At 35.4% G+C, this 15,998-nt stretch overlaps 2 protein-coding genes across 2 annotated transcripts in view; one reads left to right on the top strand and one right to left on the bottom strand.

The window, feature by feature from the left end:
• LOC113227738 (nucleolar protein 9) overlaps positions 1–1,337 on the top strand; it is a 10,031-nt gene extending 8,694 nt beyond the window's left edge. Inside the window, exon 7 of the mRNA XM_026460723.1 lies at positions 1,080–1,337. Coding sequence (XP_026316508.1) covers positions 1,080–1,337 — 258 coding nt within the window. The remainder of the gene's footprint in view (positions 1–1,079) is intronic.
• A 3,162-nt stretch (positions 1,338–4,499) lies between these two features.
• Positions 4,500–11,957, bottom strand: LOC113227772. The gene is made up of 4 exons (XM_026460776.1): positions 11,725–11,957; positions 11,263–11,343; positions 5,366–5,570; positions 4,500–4,698 (listed from the first exon to the last, which is right to left on the bottom strand). Exons 2-4 carry the CDS (start codon positions 11,272–11,274, stop codon positions 4,535–4,537), a joined length of 381 nt encoding a protein of 126 aa, XP_026316561.1. The 5' UTR covers positions 11,275–11,343; positions 11,725–11,957; the 3' UTR covers positions 4,500–4,534.
• Positions 11,958–15,998: the final 4,041 nt, after the last annotated feature.

Raw genomic sequence — 15,998 nt, 5'->3', positions numbered from 1 at the left:
ACAAGCAACAATAAAAATTGATGAGGTGTAAGTTCAGAACGCATCCGAAGATAACATTTTTCTTGTAATTAAAAAAACTGATGTTTTATAGTTCAACTGTTTTTCTTTCAGTGTTGTTTCAAAGTTGTGTGTTTCGCTCGGCAGCAGAATTGTTTTGCGTCTCGTGGCTTGAAACAGGAACCTATTTTCAACCTTATCTTAGCTTCCTTCGCTTGCTCGGGTTTCAATACAAGTGTAGACTTCTTCAAAACGCTTCAATAAAACGCCGTAACCAAACTGATTTATTAAATTATCTATTCCTCCAACAATTTCTATTAGAACCATTGACTTACAATTATATGGACGTCGGGTCCGCGCTAAAAAGTGTCCGAACTTATAGGGCGTTAAAATCGTATACAGAGCTTCATTCACGCTTTAGTCTTCGTTTGTTCGACTGACAGCGAAGCAAGCAAAATTAGACAGTACTGCGATGACATTACAATTTAAATTCAACGTTTTAGCTTTTTCATATTCCTTTACATGTCACTACGTTTAAATAGGTTGACTTGGGACATTTTTTCGTGGTTTTTGTATTAGATCCGTCGTCCATTTATTTGTAAGTCAATGATTAGAACTTAAAAATATACTCAACAAAATTTGTAACCACAAAATACCGTTATAATTCCTGACCAATCTAACTTGATCATTTGATGAAGTACGAATACATAAATTTTCCTTTCACCTAAAGACATTGCCTCCTAAATCCCTTCTTTTTTCAATTCCCGCCATTTTTTCGCAAGCAGGGAATTTTAAAAGCAATGTCATTGGCTAGTCGAACCGGTAGATAAAGTGTTCGGACCAATCACAATCAACACCGACGCGCCATCTACACAGTAACATTTCGGAAACCTAATAATATCAATTAACAAACTTTTAAATGAACACATAGAATGAGCTTATTCACCCTTATAATATTTAAATAAATAATTAATGAAAATAATTTTTCTATTTTACGATTATATATTTCTTACACAAGTACTCGCGTCAAACAACAACTTTGCAGCCTTGCATGACATATAACTATCGTCTTCTCATTCCAGGGTTACTATCAAAAACTGGCCCTCTCCCAGTACGGTTCACGGGCGTTCGAGCAAATATTCGCGACCGCGTCACTCGAGCAGAAGATCAAAATAATGACGGAAATATCGGACAAGAGCAACCTCCTTAACAGCACGCAGTATGGTAAAGTTGTTGCGAGCAAACTCGACGTGGGCGGCTTCAAAACTTCGCAAAAGCAGTGGGAGCAGAAGTGGAAGAAAAAGGGGGGAAACAATGTTGAAGTAACTGATAGTAAATGATTTTAAAATCAAATAACAAATGTTTTCTTTTAAGATTCAACACTCAGAAAAAAATTCTTCGATCCGGCCGGATTCGAGCCGACGTCTTCTAGCAAACCGTGGCAGACGCTATGCCAACTAAGCCACGGAACGAAACCGCGGACCTCAGGAATTTCTCTATGTGCTTGTTTGTCGAATCTTTGTATCTGGTTTTTAACGACTTTTAGCCGAAATACTTTCATAGATTTCTCATAGATGGCGCTACAGCCGTACCAAAGGATTTTTTCTAAGTGTTCTTTGTATTCATAATTATAACAAACTAGTGGAGAAATTTCACAAAAAGTAATTGAATATCATGTTGGCGAAACATTCTGACATTCAATAAAAAAAAACTTAAGTGTTGTCTTTGTTATCGATGCGATTTGCTAACGAAACAAAAATTATTTTCAACATTTATAAACTGAGTGAGATCAGCGTTCTGATTTTGATTCAAACCGGAATCGATCCGTTTAGGCAGTCTTGAAGTGAGATGGGTTTCTGAGCGAGAAGATGAACCTGATTCCCACTAAATCCTTCTAAGTTGTGATTTAAATCAGCCATTGTTCCGATTAGAAATGTCCAAGTTTCCGATTGGCCAGCTGTGAATCGCAATTATGCGCCTCGACTCGGAAAAGACGACATTTCCGATCGGGAGAGAAAATCAAAATCAAGCTGCACCTTAAAACAGTTTTATTAATCGTTTTATCTCAGCTAGAATTAATTTTTTTTTTTTACAACCGATATTAAAGGCATTTGAAAAATATATATCGCCTATTTAGTTGGTCTTGTTATAAAAAAAAAATCATTGGTTGACAATTAAGAGTGAAATCCAACTCTATGCCGCTTACGATAAGAACGATCCAAAATACAAAGTGTCAAGCTTGACGTGCTCTTGTCTGTACCTATTGAATACAGCGGTTTTCTTGTAAAACGAGGTAAATTTGTTTTTTTTATATCGTGACAAATTTAGTAATCGTGTTTTGCAACTGCCTCCGTGGCCGAACGGTTACCATGCCGGACTGCGACGCAGAGGTCCCAGGTTCGATTCCCGGGCCGGGAGAAATATTTGTATGGCCTACATTTATTTCTCTCGTGAGTTTGGGCGTAATTTGTGGTTGTCTATGTGTGTGTCCATGGCACCCGCGACACAGGGTTTCCCTAGTGCGGGGCTATGTTGAGTATGTGCGTTATTATTATTTCACACCATATAGTAATCAGTGTATATCCTCAAGATTATATTTTTGCAAAAGTGAAAAATTCACACTTTCACTGTTATGCGTATTCAACCAAAGCCATTTGAGGTAGTATAGACTCTTAAATCAATGGTTTACTATTAAAACTCAGGGGGAAAACCGCTGGAAAATACACTTAATACTTGGAATCCATTTTATTCCATTTTGATAAACAGAACAGCTAGACGGGCCTCCTTTTTTGTTCCCCGCGCAAAATCTTTACAACCAAAAACTATTCTTCAACACACAGTGACGCCTAGCGGCGCAATTGGTAACCACAAATTAAAAAGCCAATGAAATGCTTTGAATACAAGTACTTTAATTACAATTTCAAGTACAATATTTATGACGAAGAATTTACTAAATAAATAACTATAATTAATTACTTAGCTATTTAATAAGAAGAATGTGATTATAAAGTTCCGTAAAGGACAACTCGCGGCCTCTAGCGGCATACGTGACAACCATGAAGTTAAAATCAGTAAGTAACTAAGCTAGCGCACGTTACAAATTTCTTTATGTGCTTGCAGACCTTTGTTTATGATTTTTAACGACTTTTTGCTGTAGCGCCATCTGATTGAAATCTATTTCAGGCATTGCAGGTTTCGAGGATGGCCTCGAGAGAGCCTCAATTTACTATTCACGGAGAAGCAATAGCTGGTGTCCGTGAAGCGCGCAATCTAGGTTTCATAATGAATTGAGAGCTATGTTTTGAATCCCATGTAGCAGAAGATGCTCGTAATATTTTTTTGGCTAAAAGTTTAATATAAGATGCGAGGTTATCTCAGCACGTATTTACGGTTGAAATTGGTGGATTCCTTGATTTTGTCTGAATTTAACTATTTCAGTTCAAAATGCATGCCTAATATTTTGTTACCCTTTAATAAAAATAAACTATTAAGTATGTCTTCACGTCGGTATATACGTTTAGCCACTCTACTCTTTGGTATAATAAAGCATAAAAAACCGTTTTACCTATATAAAAATTGAATATGGTCGTCTCATTGCGTCTTGGTCGGCTAATTGTCCAGTGCCACAGAACTGCAGCATTTCAAGGGAGCTTTAAATATGCTTTGGGAGCTTTATCTGGCTTTTGCAAAAGAATTAAAGAGTTTACGCTAAAGGTGTTGTTAATTTATTTTAGTATTAATACGACTCAGACGTCGTTCTTATTATTATTAATTTTGTTACTTTATATTGTTTAAGAGCACGCTGCATACTGTAATAATTTAATTCTAAATTGGGTATTGTTGTTTTAAATGATTAGGTTACAGATCAAATACTTGTTATTCTTTTAAGTTTTTGTCAAATAGGCATAGCCATCTACCTTTTCTCGGGCTCCAGCTGAAAATCAGCGCTGTGGCTCTGCCTAGCATTAAATTGAGCTGGCTAGCCATTTCGAATTAATTTATGTTTATGTATTTAATTTAGTAATATATATATTTTTTGTTTATTAATTGTTTATTCTTTAATTTAAATTTAGATTAATATTATTATTCTATTTTGTATATTTATTTGTAATAGCCGAATAAATGTTTCTTTCTTTCTTTCTATATCTTCATTCAGCCAGGTACCCATGAGACCCTATTAATTCTTCCTCTTCTTATCGTATGGCGTACGCTATAATGCTTGCCATCGTTGTAAGGTACTCGCAAATTGTTGCCTGGGATGAACTAGATGTACAGTAAAAGACTGGTTCGTAGTACGGGGAGACTCATTTCGTGCACTCCATTAATTGACACTGGTCTCCTCTAAAAATAAGTTTTTTTTATGAAGCGAACTGACGGGACGAACAAGTCGTGCTCCCGGTGGAAAGCAACACCGCCTGTCCATACCAGTTGCTGTGCCATTCAGGCGGCATACGACCATGCTGGACAAATATGGGTTGGTGGAATAAAAAAACAACGTAAAATGAAGAAATGAAATAATTTTATTAACCAATCAACGTCACGTAGTCCATTGCTCTTTGGGGTCCATGAGCAAGAGGGGGTGCTGGCAGGGGCTGTCGCCGCAGAGCGGGGGTTCCAGGCTGGGGTCCAATTTGCAGGTCTTGCCTTTGCATTTGTACTCGCCTTTACGCAGCGCCTTATTGGGGTCGGACTTTACATCACCTGCAAAGGTTGAAAGATACAGCGCCAATTTAATTTGTCAATAATAACTACACGAAGCGTTATTGTTTACCGTGTGTCGCGAACACACTTGTTGCGGTACATTTGTGGTCCTTCTTGGTAGGCCATGAATATCAAAAGACCTACCTATACTTCCGATTAGTGATATTCACTTAATGTAACGCAGTTCTCGATTCTGATCGATTTAGAAAATAAAATGGTAATTCTTAAGACCTTAGAAAACGTTATAAAAATATTTTATAAAGTTTGCTGTTGTTTTTTTTAGTTTTACGCAGCAATATTTTTTCAAGGGCTTAATTATTTTATTTTGGTATCTATTATTTTACTATATTCATATTTCACGGCTTCTTATAATCAACAAATACTTGAAAAATATTCTAAATACGTCTTCGATTTAATCAATCGCTTTAATGCGGAAGGAGGTTTCCCATCATTAAATAGCGCTTGTGACGTCATTGTGGCACGCTTGGTTTTTATACAGATCGCAGTACTTGCGGTGTCTATTTAGATATATATCTGTGGTTTATACTTTAAAAACAAAATGAAACAGAAATACCTAAAAAGCATACGAATTGGATTGAGGCTACTAAATCATGAAAATCGATTTGCAAGTGTTTCCTACTTTATATACAAAATTAGAAATGCATACTTCGTCTAATTTCGTCAGTATGTGGCAAGTAAGAAGTCTGGTATATAATCAAGGGTTGCTGATCTTCATTGGCTGCACGTCTGTTTGCGGCAGCACCATCGGCGGCATCGGAGCTTGCGGTTCGGGAGTTGGCCAGCGCGCGGGCCAGGTCAATTGGCGTACTTGTCGTCAGGATTGATAGCATCGAAATGGTTAAAAGAAGCAACTGGAACCAGTAAAGTTCATTAGTACGATGAATAAAACTAACTAGATATTCTTCACAAAGTTACATATTCGTTCTCCATCCGAAACAATTACTGCCAAATAAGCAATACTTGACCAAATGAAAAGACGCGTGATGCGAATGAAGCTCCATACTGGATACTTGTCTTTTAATTTTGTCGAATATTACTTATTTGACAGTAATTGTTTCGGACGGAGATCGAGAGTAGACCCCCAGAGTCCATACTACATCGGCTCGGTAAAAAACTAAATTAAGCGGGTGAAAAATATATATCGTATACTATACGCGTTCTATTAAGTCCGTGTTAATAACAATGGAAATAAATTAATTTACTCCACGAACCCAGTGATGGTTAAATCGTGCAAAATCGCTGCGCTTGTGTTGAATATTTTTTCATACTGTTAATTTTCCCACCCTCCCTCTGCATTAAATTAATAAAATAAATAACACAAGCGCAACTACAGTCACAAACGCCACCACCAAACATACCCGACACGTATTTCGCCTTTCCACGAGTCACCCTGTTGTTCGCTCGGCCTTCGGCTGAAGAAACATTTATTTCTGGATTTCTCAGTAGGTTCTTAACAACTGTTTGGATAGTTTCTTTAAATTCTAGGGGCGTTATTCAATCTTCACTATCACTCGACAAAATTTCGAAAAAATCATGTAAAACTCGAATTGAAAATTGCAAACAATTTGCCGCGTTTTTCACTGTTATTGTTAAGGTGGAAATCATCGAGTATATAAGAAACAGAGGCGAAATGTCATTTAATTTGTTTGAAAGCTATTCTGCCAAATCATTACGGTCACAACTGCGCTCCGATTGGCCAGCCTGAATTCGAAACAATTGACGGGTGTCGTTAATTGTTTCACTTCAAATCGACCAATTTTAACTTGAGCTTTGCTATAATGGACGATAATTGAAAAATTACATATTTCATATTTAACTACCGATGAAATGTGGTTCCGTTTTGTTTTGTAATTAAATGTTTTGGTGTTTTTCCCACACCACTGAATGGAACAGCCCCCAATGTTAGAGATATTATCTTTAACCGCTCACGCGATACATGCAGCCGTAAACGCATACCACACCTAGAGGTGCCGGTGATGATTTTATACCGATTTATCGGATATCGAAGTTATAACAGGTAAAAGAACTAATATTAATTGCTATTTCGGTAACTACTCTGGCAAACCATAAAATTTTTAATGCTTGGATCTGTCATTTAAAAAAAATAAACAACTTCAAAAATACGTCGCGACAATCGTGTGTTATTTATTGTTTGAGCTGGTGATTTCGGTGTTTATTTGTTGAAAACATACCGTAAGTAGCGTTTTTTGAGTTTACCCTGAATATAAATGTCTATAAACTATACTGTAAGGAGTAATTTCATGGTAAACGTGAGAACCACTCAAACGGAATATTATCATATTTATCCAAGTACACCAAAAATTTCATTAGTGCTTTTTAAGTGCAGGATTTACGGTGTATTACTGCATTTTATTTGAGATGCTTTTGTTAGTAGTACGGAGGGTATTTATTTAGCAATGCAGAATAATAATTTTTATTTATAAAAACTTGTATTTAAACTGAATGCTTTTCTAATTTGCGAAACCAAATAGCCGCCATTTTGCGGTAGGAGGAGCGCATCGCGTACAATAAACACAGAATATTTGTGGAATATACGGAGACGTACACACAGGTCAGTTGTTGGCGCTGTACTATTTCAGTTTTGTAACGTGTGATTTCAGCGCAAACGAGAGTTGATATTTAAAATTGATATAAGGCCCATTGGCCTGATGAGTTGCCAGGGATGGATGTCCCTTGTTTCGTCACTATTTCTGGTTATATACTCGATGGTGGAAATGAACAATAAGTTATTGTTGTATTAAGGTATAGTTTTTTTTTAATTTTGACAAAACGGCAAAAAGTTTTTAATTCAAGTTCGCCCATCACATCGGCCCATTATTGGCTTATTCCATTTTGTGATCAACAATTTAAAAAAAGAACCAAGTGAAAAACACGGAAGCTCGAATTGCTTGCAATTTTCAATTCGTGTTTATTTTATTGATTTTACTCAAAATGTCGTTGAGTGATAATGATTTTATGACCTAAAAGGAGCTACCCGAACAGTTATTGAGAACCTGTTGCCGGAGAAATCCAGAAATAAATACAACAGAAGTGAATGCGCCTTATTTTTAACCGACTTCGAAAAAGGAGGAGGTTATATGTTCGGCTGTGTGCATGTTCACCGATTTCTCCATCAACTGTGGATTGATTTTTAAAATTCTTTTTTGTTTGAGAGAGAGTACACCCTACTCCTATGACAGTTTATTTTATTTTCCTCTTAGGTTTAGTATAAAGCACCATGTGACACTCGGAAGATAGTGCGATTTCCAAGTCGTATGTTTAAAACTCGTCGTAATCGGTGACTTTTTCCCTTGATGAACAATGTACTAATTCAAAGACTTGAAAAGTTGCTGGGACCGAATTAAACGTTGTTACGATGTAAACCATTGTTCAAACTACAAAAATAAACGGTAGAGGCATGAGATTGGGTGGATACTTTCAAAATAAACATTAGAAAGAACTGCGTTCTTAAGAAATATGAATAAAATATTTTTCATATGAATAATTTTCATGTTCTCGTAAAGTCATGCGTGCATGCGTGACAATGTCTACATAGGCCGAAATGAATAAATAATAGCAAAACATGAAACAATCTGTTAAATAATTCGCCACGAAATTTGATTTCTAATACGATTATAAATTGATTTTGGTGGTAGATTTTTTCATTTGGATTTACAGCACCATTGTAAGAAGCGCACATTTTTATTGTGTCATAGACTGGCTGCTACCCCGATATAAAATCGTCTAGATAAGCTACGCTCAACCTGTGGTACGCTAAGCTACGCCCCGAAACACTATTAGACGAAGATACTTTTTAATAGATACTATGGATTTCCTAATTTTTACAGTCTTTAGCGACATACATTTAGTTTTAAAGTTTGAATTTAGATTACGTGTTTTACTTATTACATGGAGACTAATTGTAAACTAAAGTAACATAGCCCATGTAGCATAGCAAACACATGTGGCCTGAAAAGGAAAGAAGGTGGAGTATAACTGGTCTAGATGAATTAATGGGTGTGTGCACTGAGTGGCCACATGACGAATTTGCAAATGCAGTGCTCCAAGTATTATTAATATCTAGTTGTAAAATAATTATGGCAAGCGTCCTGGATGTTGTAAAGAAATAAATAAAAAGTTACAGCCCTAAATGTATGGCCCATCAGTTCAAATCTAAGAAATTATACTCCGTCTAACCATTTATTTTACTTTAGACAGCTCGAATTCTAATGAATTAGTGATGTTCTGATGCGTTTCGATGTTTCATAAGAATATATTTTATTTATGAAGAAGTTTTAATCGAGAATGTGAGCGGTATTCAAAAAAGAATATATTGGATCGTGATGTTGCGTTAAAACAATTTGTGTACCCAATAATTAATGATAACTTTTCGCAGAACTCAACCTTGAAGTTTCTGTGTACCCTTCCAAACCGGAACGCAGTAATGCTCACATTATTGTTTGACGGCAGAAATAGGTAATGTGGCAGTATTTCCCTTGACGAACTCTTTCACAAGTAACTCTATTGCTGCTAATTTAAAATCATATACAGTTGTTGAAGATGCAGGCTTTTATTGGTATTTTTTGGGGCATTCCCAGTATTGTAAATTATAACTGTTTAATAATTACTCTGCCCAAACCAGATTTACGACAAGTTAACTGTAAATTAGTCAAACCTGTATTTAAACAACATAAATGTAATAACGGTTCCATTCACGGAATAAAGGTTTCATCACACATATTCGGCTTAAGCCGCTCAAAAAACTGTATCGACGGGCCCATGGAATAAACGTGTAAAGGAAAAGCAGCAACTTTACAGAAGCGATTAAAAACTTAAAAAATAATATTACTCATTGATACATCGTATGACCAAATCAAAGCTAAAAAAACATTATATCATTAAACTATGAAATACGAAAATATTGATAGTTTATGAGAAATTAATAAAAAATCCCTTTTAAATTTTTATTCCAGTAAATAAACTTGGTTACTGTTCGCTTATAGTGTTTACACTATTATTCGTTTAAATTTAACTGAATATTACTTAGTTTTGCTATGAATATTAACATTTATCAATGCGAATATTATATAGTTACTAGGTTATTCTAGTAATTGGTCTTAATTTTAAAAGTGCAAAGATGTGTTACAATTTTAAAGATTTTTTCAAAGATTTCTACGAACATTATTACAAAATTAGTTTGTTGTAAACATTCAAGAGTAGATAATGTGCAAAATATGTACTTTCAATATTCGTGCGACATTAATGATTTTTAACATTGGAGTACCGAAAATTATAAAATTATTGGAAACTAAATCTGAAAAAAATTAAGATTTTGAAGGGGAAACTCCAAAAATACAAAAAATATTTCGGTGAAAACTTTTGTCACGCGCTGCTGGCACCGGTCAAGCATGTCCAGTAGCCTGGAGAGTCCTGTTAGTGTCCTTATGGAGGTTTGTCATTTCTTGACGTATCAGGAACTGTTTATGACACTGTTCGACATTATGAACTTTTCCAAAAAATGTGTTTGTTTGTGTGTTTGATGTATGTGTATAAACACGTTATATCGTTAAACGTACATAAGAAACTATTGTATTTGTAATTTAGTATGATGAGAGATAACACATCTGCTCAATTCGGAAGTTTGGTAGCGAGTGTACGGTTGGCCGGAACGAAGCAGTGCTAATGAATGAAACGAGGCAAAAGAATTCAAATTTTCAAAAGTAAGTGGCCAGGAGCTAGAGAAAAGGGTGATAAAAACGTGGGATGGCGATGAAAGAGGTCGAATTGTCACACTTTTACACGTTTATTTGGTGGGACCGTCGATATGTATGTATGTCACTTCTATTTCGCTGTTATTAAATAAGCTTTTTCTGATCGGTTTAATGCGTTGTGATGACTCTGTAACAGTTGCCTATTTTATTAAATCCATGTATGAGAATAACTAAACCATCGAGTATATATAAGCAGAAATAGATTCGAAATGTCATTTAATTTGTTTGAAAACTATTCCGCCAAATCATTACGGTGACAACTGCGCTCCGATTGGCCAGCACGAATTCGAAACAATTGACGACAGAGAATAATAAGAAATATGAAGAGACTAAACGTAAATGAAATATTGTTTACCAAATTAATAGTTAAAAATCTATAATGTTTCTTTAGTAATCCCGTTTCTGTGAGTTAATTTGAGAAGTGAACTGAACACACCACTATACAACAAACATGGCGGTTTTATTTTTAAAGTGACATTAGTGACGGTCTGTTTGTTTCTTTTAGAGAAAGAAAAGGGCGGATTCTGTAGTTACAGTTTTTACGCGAAGGATTTTTAGTTTAAAATTAAATTCTAAGATCTGGCAGTATGGCTTATTAAACGCCATAGCCTGTCCCGAAGGACAAATAAATATACTACTTGTTTTCTTTAATTAAAATTATGACTTCAGTTTGTTAAGTCGTTGCTCTATCACATTCTTTTAAAAGGCCTTTTTAATTTTCTGTAAAATTATTACACGATTGTCACGTATTATTGCACATAATCGAACTTACCAAAGCACGCATCTTTGCGATTTTCTAATTATTCTATAGTAAGTTTTTTCCAGATTTTGATGAAGATGTAGTCTTGTTATTCTAGAACAAAAATATTTCAAAATTTCAATAATGTGTAAGCGTATAATGCTTACATTTAATTAACTCTACTAAACACAGAAACCTTGGCAAAAAATCACAATAACGTATCAAAACTACACAATTACATATAAAATAAAGCAGAAAAAGTATTTTTACTAAAACTCCTTGCTACAAAAATAACAGGTCACCTCTTGATCTACTTAAGTACCAACTTACGAAGAAAAATAAACAAAACACGATAAACGTGTATGAGTGACCGCATTTATATTTCACACTGCTGATAAAAACACGAATTTAATGTATTTTAAGAACATTATGAAATGAGCATTGGATGTGGAATAAATCATAAAATATAAATAGATCATTACATGTTTTACTTACCACATAAAAATCCGTGTCAAAGTTTGAGATGTAGAGGCGATACAAAATAATGTCATTAATAATGAAACAAAAAGAACGTGTGTTGTTTTAGCGATCGAGCGGCATACTGAGGAGATGAATGGATCAATTTGTTTGTTTCCTGAGAGTCGCTGAACTGACCATTACCTGCGCAGACGGCGCGTTGCGTCTGACTCAAAGGCGGTGTAGTACAGGGAATTACGGTATAACTACAAGGCAAATTGGTGTTTATGGTTATAGGTACATTTGTATAAAATTGCTATGGTTGTGGCTTTACCTTTACAGTATAGGCAATCAATAATCCTTTTTTTATTTTGACAACGTCATTGACTTACAAATAAATGGACGACGGGTCTAATACAAAAACCACGAAAAAAATGTCCAAGTCAACCTATTTAAACGTAGTGACATGTAAAGGAATATGAAAAAGCTAAAACGTTGAATTTAAATTGTAATGTCATCGCAGTACTGTCTAATTTTGCTTGCTTCGCTGTCAGTCGAACAAACGAAGACTAGAGCGTGAATGATGCTCTGTATACGATTTTAACGCCCTATAAGTTCGGACACTTTTTAGCGCGGACCCGAAGTCCATATAATTGTAAGTCAATGGACAACGTTTAGTTTGTTGTTAGGAAAATGTTTGTCACGATCGTAGCAAGTGAAAGCCAGAGTCTCTGCCTAACTTGAGGGATATACATAGGGTGAGAAGGGTATGTATATTATGTGGTACTCCGGTAGACAAATAAGTCGAGTACACACCCTAGCTATATAATGATATTAAGTGAGCTCATGACCGGGACGCCATTAATCATAAAGCTAATTTTAAACGCAGGACACACACACACACATATTTATTTTAGTTTATTTATGTTAAAATTTTTTTAAAGTGTGTTTGACTTGAATAAGAGCGGGGTCTCGTAAAAAGATCGACACCAACACGCGGGCGGCGCAGCACTGTTGCCGTCTCATGTTCCGCTCTACTTTTTTCAGTTTGACAGCTAAATTTCCCGCGAAAAGGTAGAAGTTTGATCTTTTCTTCACAACCGTAATTTGTACTAATATACTCAGATCATGACACAAATATTTAATTATTTAGTATGTTGCTCCCAATATGTACATTTTTTATTTATGAATATATATAGCCGTTATTTCCCGAAGTAGAGCGGAAAGAAGGTATGCGTTTCTGCAACAAAAAAAAAACTATGAAATACATCTTCATTTCTTTTTCATAACACTTGGTCGTAATTACAGTACCTGCACGCTATGGTGACCGTTTTGACAGATTACAACAGTGAGGCCAAATCTCAATTCATTGTCGAAACAAATATAATCAAATGCGTGTCGCATCTATAAGTCTTTACATTTATAACTAGTATTGCTAAATTTGTAAACACCCCTTTTAATACCCTTTGGAGTAGCCGGTTGAAAAGTTTTAATAAAATGAAAAAAAAACGATCCTATAAGCAACGATAGTATTACGTTTCATTTTTAAAATTTCGAAAAACAGATGCCGAGTTGTGTCGTAAAACGGTACATTCCATAAATTTTACTGCACGTCACGTATTGACAACAAAGCACGTCAATTAGCTCCTTCAGCGTAGTTATGAATTAATACGAAACTTGATGGGCGGACAACCGTCAAAACGGCCATCGTAGCTTGCCGGTACTTTAGTATGATGGCATGTTGGCTAACTTGACTATAATGCCCCAAATAAAACCATTGGGCCTTTTTCCTTCACATTACAGTCAGGGTCGGTAAGGAGATTTTATTTTATTTTTAACACGACACACTCCTTACGTAGATTAGGTTCAAGCAAGGAGGTTTACTTAATTTATTTTAATTTTCACTAGTAATTAATAATAAATGTAACTTAGGTAATAAAAAATTATATCGTTAAAATAAAATAAATTGTAAAACATAATGTAGCGCAAATTGGAATGTTTCTTTGTAAAAACAAATATACGCGATTTAAATCCGAAAAAATAGTTTCATTTCCTATGTGTAACAATCGCGAAAACTTAAGACTCCATAGGTTTACTTAAGTTCAAAATTAAAACAATCGCTTAAAATGTTAAAACAGAAATTTAATTGTAATTCAGCCATATACTACTTAAATACGAAATATTAAGATTTTCGTATAATTCAATTTAAGTAATTATTTTCTATACAAAAATTGACCAAATTTTTTTTTACAATCCATCATGGCTGTATGCGTCCATGCTTTTTATAACATTTTAGTTTGAATTGTATTTATCTATGGAATAATATCCAGTCGGCATCGAGTATATAACCAGAAATAGAGACGAAATGTCATTTAATTTGTTTGAAAACTATTCTGCCCTTAGACCCTTTATTTTTTTCCATCCTCTAAGATTCTGCCATATCATTACGATGACAACTGCGCTCCGATTGGCCAGCCCGAGTTTCGAAACAATTGACGGGTGTCGTCAAATTGTTTCACTTCAAAACTACCAGTTTAACTTGAGCTTTGCTATAATGGACGAAAATTGCAAAATTACTTATTTAATACTTAATTACCGACGAAATGTGGTGCCGTTTGTTATGTAATTAGATGTTTTGCTGTTTTTCCCACACCACCGAATATAATACCGTTAATAATTCCGTTGTTAGAGATATTATTCATTACAATAAATACAGAATATTTTTTGGAATATACGGAAACATATACACGGGTCAGTTGTTGGCGCTGTCTATATTTCAGTGCAAACGAGAGTTGATATTTATAAGTGATGTATAACTGATAAGTTACCAGGAATGCATGGCCCTTATTTCGTCTCTATTTCTGGTTATATACTCGATGCTAGTTGGCCAACTGTTGATAAAAAAAATACCCGCCATTGCAAAATCCTCGTTGTATCTGTGGCATAAATGAAGGGCGTGTAATAATCGACACCACACTGGCCCAAAGCAGGTTGGGACTTTATACGTTTCTAGAGTTGTGAACCTTCTTCGACTTGCAGGATCACATTGTTTTCTTTCAACGTTAGCGGGAGGTATTGTTACTAGACTAATGTACCTAGCTTAGAAAAATAAGTCATTGGAACAAATCAACTCACACCTCTTAATAGGGAAGCCGTTCTCTCACTGGGCTCTCTTCGGTCTAATAAGCAGAATAATAATACCTACACTGAAGAGAAAAAAGCAATGGATTTTTTTTTTTTTTTTATTGTTACTCGGCAAAATGACTGCACCGCGCCTGATGGAAAGTGCGAATACAGTCCAGAGATGAGAGTAACGGATGGAAAACACAAATATCTTCACTCCGTCACTATCATTTTGCCGGTCTGGCCAAATGCTTCTTCACACTACGTTTGAAGGACCCGATGTTATAGAGGGGAGGGAATACATGCGCCGGGAGTTGGTTCCACAATTTGATGGTTCGGCATAAAAACGAATTGCCAAACTTTTTAGTGCGGGACGGTATTGAACTGACCGTCCATCTGTGGCAACGCAGTCCGGCACGGGTGGTCCGCTGATGAAAAGGAGAGGAAGGGATAAGGTTGAATAACTCTTCAGAGCACTCCTGTCCACCACTTCTGTCTTAAGCCTCCATTACAATGAGAACCGATGTCGTAAAAACTCACACATTCTTAATGTGAAACATTACAAAATCTTCATATTGATTAGTCGTACTTTCAAATAAAGGTATAACCTTAGAATAATAACGCATAGAAACCTAGTCCACACACGCTAAGTGAGGCAAATTGAAGCGCTCCCTATGGGCTTACACGAGCGGGCGGGCCTTCAGTGCTCAAAGTCAACTTGCACCGCGAACAGCTCGAGAATTTTAGCTAAAAATGACGAAATGTGCGGTAAATGAGTGTAAAAATACGTCAGACAAACATAAAATAGATACTAACATCACATTCCACAAGGAAGTAACGCGTTTCAACTTGTATTTTTATATAAATATTCACTAAAACCGAAAATTAACCTACTACTAAAACTAGCCTACATGAATTTGATTTTTGCCTCACTTGTGACAGTTCGTTTGATATGAAACTATCATTCTATGCGTTATTATTCTAAGGGTATAACACACTCTGAATTGTTAAATTTCAACTTTACCGTGTTGGTATATCGATAAAAATTCAATGCCAACTTTTATTACAAGTTACGACGTTTTGATATTATATTGAAATTTCAATCAATATGCTACTATCTAGCGGTTCATTGCTGAACGACGACGAATTGGAGTTATTAATTTAGTTCACCAAACAAAAAGCCACCATAT

This window comes from Hyposmocoma kahamanoa, unplaced genomic scaffold, assembly GCF_003589595.1.
Source record: "Hyposmocoma kahamanoa isolate Upper Pololo Valley unplaced genomic scaffold, ASM358959v1 215, whole genome shotgun sequence".
In the NCBI taxonomy this organism is placed as follows: domain Eukaryota; kingdom Metazoa; phylum Arthropoda; class Insecta; order Lepidoptera; family Cosmopterigidae; genus Hyposmocoma; species Hyposmocoma kahamanoa.
This window is presented reverse-complemented; position numbering and strand designations above follow the sequence as displayed.

Bases quoted from the DNA above. Each gene is read 5' to 3' on its own strand.
- LOC113227772 (XM_026460776.1), bottom strand. The intron at 4,699-5,365 runs GTATGCATTTCT...CAACCTTTGCAG, and splicing joins TACTGACGAAATTAGACGAA to GTGATGTAAAGTCCGACCCC.